The following is a 7,307-nucleotide window of genomic DNA, read 5'->3' on the forward strand; positions in this document are numbered from 1 at the left end:
TGTATTATGAGAAAATAATGAAATAAACTTCTTATAAACTAATATATAGATAAAAGTTGTTTTGTTCTTTCAAAGTTAAGATTATTCCAAATTTGTCCTTGTTACCACAACCAATAATTTTGCCCCACTAAAGTTTATCCAGACTACAGTAGTATTAAAACAGATCATTTACAAATGACACTTTGTGTTGCTAATATATCTGAGATGATGATCTATCTATCTATCTATCGATCTATCTATCTCCTCGGATAAATCTAAAATAATTTAATCAAGGAAAGAACAGGGTAACAGAACAGTAAAACGTTTAATAAATTATGACATGTAGCTAGCAAATTATCATACGCTTTTAATCTTGCTTGCGTATGATTCTGAAATAGATCTCTGGAAAGAAACGATACGATCATTCAACTCAGTAACAAACTATTCACATGAAGTGGCAGCAGTTAGACAATGTGTATCAAAAAGGGGGCAATTGCACCATCTGGTGGCAACCAAAACATTGCAATCTGTTATTGTGCACTGTTTTCAAAATACATAAATAAAATTCGAATCACATCAAATTCCTGTTGCTGCTAAATACCTATACTGCTCGACAGAACACGATTCAATAGTAAACTCTGGTTACTATACTAGCTATTACCTGTACACTTCTAAACTGTGCACCTAAAGTAACACATATATATTTTCTTTTTTTGATTTAAAAAAAAAAAAAACAACAGTCTTATCAAGTCTAAGATAAGAACACGTATTGCTTTGCAGCTGAACTCCTAAGAGTGCTGAGAGGCTCAAAGCAAAGCTGTCTTTATTTTTTGTAGAGGGATTCCAATTTACTGAAAAATAACAAGAACAAGCAACACCTGGGTTACAGAAAAATAAAGTGACAAAACAAACTGTGATCAAGTAATGTTAACATGAATGAGATTTAAAAAATACTGTTTATATAATACTTGAAAACCTCAAATAAACTTTTAGCACCATTGTATATCATTAGGTAAATGTCCTGAAATATCCAGTCGGGAGAAGAGTTTTTTAAATGCTCTGCATAACTAAGAATCGACACACTGTGTAATCCAAGTGTTTCTTGAAGAGCTCATATGAGGGTAGTATTGGCAGAACGAGATGATTGGCATCACAGTGGCTTCTAGGAAAGGCACACAAGGGGTCTGGTAAGCTGAAGAATGAAATAGATGGAGTGGGATGGAATCCAATGGACGGAACCAAATCCGCAGCAGTGGCAAATATTAGGATGTCCTCAAGTGATGCTGCACACAGACCCTCTGAAGCATAAGAAAAGGGTTACGATCATGCAAACAACAGCTTTTCTGACACATCATACATTTTATGTACATGTACATACCTTCACACTCTTGCAGATACTTTTTCCAAAAATGTAGAGTTGTATTTTCTTTTTCTTGTTTGTCTTTTTCATCTGAAAACCGGATGGTAAAGAGTTCCATGACAGATTCAGAAGTCAGCCGCTCCACAGGCCCACAGAAGACTGAGTGGAAAGCCTCTGTACACATCTGAACCTGCTCAAACAGTCCTAGTGTCCTCAAACCTTCCCGAAATCTGAGAAAGGCAATATGAACTTCAATGAGCATTCAACCACACTACCACTTGAAACTTTTCTTAGATGAAAAAAAAACAACAACTTTAATTCAGCTGCTTTAAAATTGGGGTACACGGGTATATTTGTAGCAATAGCCAACAATAAACAACATATTGTTGGCTATTGCTACAAATATACTCATGTACCCAAATTTGACCTCAATGGATCAACATTACTGCTTTTATCTTTTTAAATCATTAGGATATCAATTAAATACCATGAAGACATTTGGTAAATTTAAATTGTAAATAATATGCATGGCTAAGGACTTGATTTGAACAACTAATATATATATATATATATATATATATATATATATATATTTTAGTTTTTGGTGACCAAATATTATCCTAACAAACCGTACATCAATGGATTTATTTTAGTTTTTTTGGTTATTTATTCATCTTTCAGAATCATATTTTATAAATCAATTACAATTTAGTTTTGTGGTCCAGAGTCACATTTATGTATAAAAAAACAAACAAAAAAAAAACAAACATAAAAATAATGTTCTTTTGAACCTTTCTATCTATTCATCAAAGAACCCCTGCCAAAAAAGGTACGATTATGGTTTCAGCATAATATTCAGCAGCACAGCTGCTATCAATTTTAATAATTGCTTTGATAAATCTTTCAATGGTTACTGATGGATCATGTGATATTGAAGACTATTATAATAAGTTAAGCTCCCAACCTTTGCAGAGGCAGCTGTAGTCTGATGATCAGGTAGAAATTTAGCACATCCTCCACCAGCACGTCCTTCTCTGAGAGTTTGCTGATCTTTCGCCAGCAACCTGCTGCTTCCAAATACTGTGACGCTGATTGCATTGCTTGTCTCAGCTTCTTCATTGATTTTGCTTCTGCAATCTGAAAGTGCATTTTTAGAGTTTATCAGATGTACAACAATGATTTGGTTCACTGTAATCACGCACCTCAGTGCAAAGGCAGTTTTGAGAAAAACAAAAAAAAAAAAAAAACAGAAAAAACAAAACCCACCTGTCTGATTTTGTGTGCAAAAGCTGTGTCTCCAAGGTCTTGTAAAGTAGGTCTGTAGTTTGTGGGGTAGTTAAACAGACTATGGTACAGTGCTGGAGAGAAGAAGCCCACAGGAGGACCTCCATGAACCAAAGAGAGAGCCAACAGACTGCCGACTTCAAAGTAGAGGTCATCCCTCAGAGCTGTTCACACACACAACAATTGTTCATTTTGAAGGCAGCATTAAGAAGGGCTATAGGTATATGGTACATTTTCAAGAAAATGAAATTGAAACTTAAGGAAACTTAAGGGGGGGTGAGGGGGGTAATAGCCCTACCTTTTGAGTTCAGAGAAAGGTTTTTAGATCCATCAGGGCCTTCAAAGATTTCTGACTTGTGCAGTTTCGAAACAAGACATCTGAGGAAGCGATGCTGATTCCTAATGTTGTTGCTATGTTTGTCTCTGGAGAATTTCACAGAAAGTGTGCAGCAGGGATTAAAGTCACTTTGCCGCAGAACCCGCAGAGCTGCTTCCGTCACCCCATCATCATCTTCCACTAGCACCTCTGTAGACTGCTGCTGTGATATCTGATGGGCCAGATCCATTAAGACCTCTGGAGAAGTGGCAGGCACACACTGCCTAAAAAACAAGGAGAGTGGTGAGCTGCTAATACCACACTTCAGTATGTGTGCGCGTGTGTGTGTGTTATATATATATATAACTAGCAAATGTGAGCAAAAAAACGACCCAAGTAATCACTGGAATAGATTCTGTTAGCGTGCCACAACACCGCAAAATTAATTCATGTTGGGTTTTAGATGCGTTTAGAGAGCCTAAATTCAGTAATCTAAAGGAACGATAACAATAATAATAATAGTAATAAATGTAGTACATAAAACCATAATGATTATCAAATAATGTATTTGAATAAATTAAATTAGAATAATAATAATCATCACGATTAAAAAGTAATAATGTATTTTAAGATAGGGCTCTTACATAAGCTAAAGGAACGCTTTACAATCAGTACACAGCTTCTATGGTATAATAGTAAATAATCTAGAACATATGTTACTCATATCAGATGCAATTGATAAGGAAAGTACCTTTTACTGATGAGTGAAGAGTGAAGGTCAGAGATGTTTTTAAACAGCCTCTTCCTCTCTTGCCTTATAGCTAGTGGGGATTCAGCATAGTTTGTCAATGACACTGACTCTGGAAGGAGAAAAACATTCTATGTAGACAACTTCTAATAACTTTATAAACTATCACATATTAAACGATAGTTCAGACAGCTTACTTTTTTCCTCAACGGCAGTTTTACAGTCAGCACAGATCCAGTCGGTTTCGTAAAGCTTAACGTTGGAACATTTTCGATGAGTTCCCCTGGATCCGCACAACTTGCAACGAACAATTTCAAAAGACCTGCAGAGCACATTTTAACAATAAGTAGAATCCATTTCAAAACCAAACTGATTCCATTTCGCTATTTCAGAATGACTAAATAAATTGCTCAGATTACCCTGACTGTGAGCTGTATTTACGACCTTTTTGACTGCGACACTTCACAGCATCGCAGTGCTGGTACACCTGCAATAAATCTTCATATGCGTTTTCCTCAAGTTCCCATGCTGCATCCCTGAAAACATACACAATAAGGATGTTTACAAAATATTAAAAGAATAGGACACCCATTTAAGGAAACTTGCAAAAAATTTACTAAACCTGAAGTCATCGTAATTTAGCACTATATTTTGGACATCCTGAGGGCAAGTCAAATTTCAGCTAAATGTTATTTTTAACTATTCCTTTAACATATTTAATAATGGAAAATGAATACTTATTTGTTATATATATATATTAAATAAAAATAAAAATAAACAATCAGAATATTTTACACTAGAATCAATATCAGAAGGAGTCACAATAATTTACCGCTCTGGTATATATATTCCCATTCTGAGCATTTCCTGCTGAAACTGGTCCTTGTTATTGCACAGTGTGCATTTGAGGAAAAACTTGGCAGCGCTGTGCGCATAATGCTGGAATAAAGAGATGAGAACTAGGCTCAAATCCAACTTCTTTGTATTTTATACGTATTTTTCATATCATTAACCTGAATGTGTCTTAAAATTACCTGTACACAGTTTCTGTGAAACCAGCTGCCATGACATGCAGGACATTTGAGGACATTGTAAGAGAGGACGGGTTCAATGGGCTCCAGACAGATGGAACAAGAGAGGGGCAGACTGGGGCTGGAGACGCAGGACTGGCTGGGTGCATGCTTTTTACAGAAAGACCTGCAGAATGATTGCCATCATCACTACCAAATTGAAATTAAACAACCAGAAATGTACAGGAAATTGAAATACCATTTAAATGTAGGGGTATTATGACTTGTTTTTAAACAAAATGAATGCTTTTTACTTAGCAAGGATGCATTAAGTTAATAAAAAAATAAACATTGTGTTAAATAAGTCTTCTATTTCAAATAAATGCTGTTCTCTTAACTTTCAACTGATCAAAGAATCTAGAACGGTTTCCACAAAAATCTTTAATAGTAATAACATAATAAGAAATATTACTTGAGCAACAATCAGCATATTACACTGGAGTTTTACCATCATGAGAATAACTTATATTTAAATAAAATCCATTAAAAGGATTAAACATTATTTTACATTATAACAATGTTTCACAGTATTTTTGTCTCTAAATGTGTTTTTATTAACCCTAATAAATGCAGCCTTGATAAGCATAAGAATATCCTATCAATTTTTTTTTTTTTACATCTAATCTTCCATTGGCAAACATCACATTTTGCATATCACAAGAGACACTTACGGAAACAAGTCTGTGAACTGGAAAATAAACCCCTGCTCCAATCCACAAGGCATGTGAACCATTTGCCGACAGCTTTTGATGGAGCACCCCACCGAAGCACCAACCTTTTTGCATGTCATGCATTTCTGCAAGTCAAAAAGTAAAAATTAAACCAAGAAACATTTCCGTAGCTTTAAAGAGAAAGTGCCAATGGTCAAAAGTGAACTTAACTAACCAGCCTTGAAGATCTGCGGATCTCCTGTTTTATGTCATCCACGAGAAAACCATGAACATCTTCATCCTCCTCCCCTCTCTGACATATTCCGCTAGACATCAGCTGTAAAGTTAGATTGAAGAATGACCAACTTGTATGTTTGGTGGGACTTTTACAATATGATCCAAAACACATCTAAAGCTAAAACACTTAATGTTTGAAAACAGCCATGCATAAAGAATATCCAAGGTGTAATATTCCATATTCTCAAAAGAGATTGACTGGCAGTACACATAGAAATAACCAACAATATCTGTGACACTGTAGGGTATATTTAAGATCAGTAAACTTGGTTTTGGCAGGAGTAACATAAAAAAAATTTAGCAATAAGAAATATTATGTAGATATTTTTTACGTCTATGTTCATCTCTTTTGCCTTGAAACCAATTTATGTTCTTATGCTGAAAATAAAAGATCTTATACTTTAGGGATTCACAACACTCATTCAACAGGAAAACTAGAAAATGAAATCTTCATCGTCTGGCTCACCAAACAGAAATAGTGGACTGTTAGGTTTTGCTGCTGAAGGGTGATCTTCTCTCCATACTTCTCTGGGATGTTGTCACATCTCTTACAAAGACTACATTCTAAAGGACGGATGCAGATACGAAATTAATTTGACAACATTGTGGTACAAATCGTACAGGTACATATCGGATTATTGGTATATTCGCAAAGAAATTCGCTATAAAGCCTGTAGGAAAAGCAACTTACTGAGATCTTTGTCGTCGCGAATCTGTTTTATTTCGGTAGTCTCCCCTTTCATTGCTTTCATTGTTGTGTATTACGCAGCCACGATTAGGTAAAACGGTTTTTTTTTTATAAAATGGCGATTTAAAGAGCTCCGAATTTAAGTTAGGCGTCTGTTGCTACGTTATTTAGTAACGTTAACTGCCATTACACTCACTTCATTACGAACTCTTTTTCTTCTTCTGACTCCGTAAGGCAAAACACATAATCATCGGGTAATCGTTTTTAAAAACATATTTCAGTAATTATTGTAAAAGTGTAAATCGAATGATAGAATTCATACTTCCCTCTTTCACGATAAATACGCCTCTGCCTGCTTTTGGTTGGTTGAATTCAAACCAAAACAGAGATTTTCCTATGGGAAGGGCTCTGGCCAAAACGTTGCGCTGCGCATCACGCAACTTCCGTTAATTTTACAAAATAAAAGCATACAACTTTTATCACAAAATAAGATGGGAAGTTTATCTTGTAGAAGTCCCGCAATTACAGCGATACTTTTAAGTTGCGTCCTTTTATTTGATATTTCATCAAGGCTACACAGTGCCTCATAACATATATGTTTGTCATATTTATATCTTTAAAAAATACATAAGCTGTATAAATAAAATACAATATTAGTAATGTAATTTTAGTATTACTATTGTTTTTGTATTAGACTGTGCAATTCGTATTTTAAAAATATGTTTCTATTTTTAAAATTGTAACATTTAAAACATTAATTTTACATCGTTATTTCTGCTATTGTAATGCCCCTGTAAATATATTTATTCCACCTCTGCAAAACTAACCAGTGTTTGTAAAAGACAACATTTTGTGTTTAATATGCAGTTTGTGCATGCCTTTGCAAATTAAAATTGACTATATAGACCACTGTAC

At 34.7% G+C, this 7,307-nt stretch overlaps 1 protein-coding gene across 1 annotated transcript; it reads right to left on the reverse strand.

Moving 5' to 3' along the window:
- Window positions 1–285: 285 nt before the first annotated feature.
- Window positions 286–6,799, reverse strand: g2e3 (G2/M-phase specific E3 ubiquitin protein ligase). The gene is made up of 14 exons (XM_043262345.1): window positions 6,396–6,799; window positions 6,171–6,268; window positions 5,643–5,744; window positions 5,429–5,553; window positions 4,722–4,884; window positions 4,520–4,626; window positions 4,107–4,223; window positions 3,885–4,009; window positions 3,691–3,799; window positions 2,922–3,223; window positions 2,606–2,787; window positions 2,304–2,476; window positions 1,358–1,569; window positions 286–1,277 (listed from the first exon to the last, which is right to left on the reverse strand). The coding sequence occupies exons 1-14, from the start codon at window positions 6,454–6,456 to the stop codon at window positions 1,030–1,032; spliced, it is 2,124 nt and encodes a 707-aa protein (XP_043118280.1). The 5' UTR covers window positions 6,457–6,799; the 3' UTR covers window positions 286–1,029.
- Window positions 6,800–7,307: the final 508 nt, after the last annotated feature.

Source organism: Puntigrus tetrazona, chromosome 17 (genome assembly GCF_018831695.1).
Source record: "Puntigrus tetrazona isolate hp1 chromosome 17, ASM1883169v1, whole genome shotgun sequence".
NCBI classification, from domain to species: domain Eukaryota; kingdom Metazoa; phylum Chordata; class Actinopteri; order Cypriniformes; family Cyprinidae; genus Puntigrus; species Puntigrus tetrazona.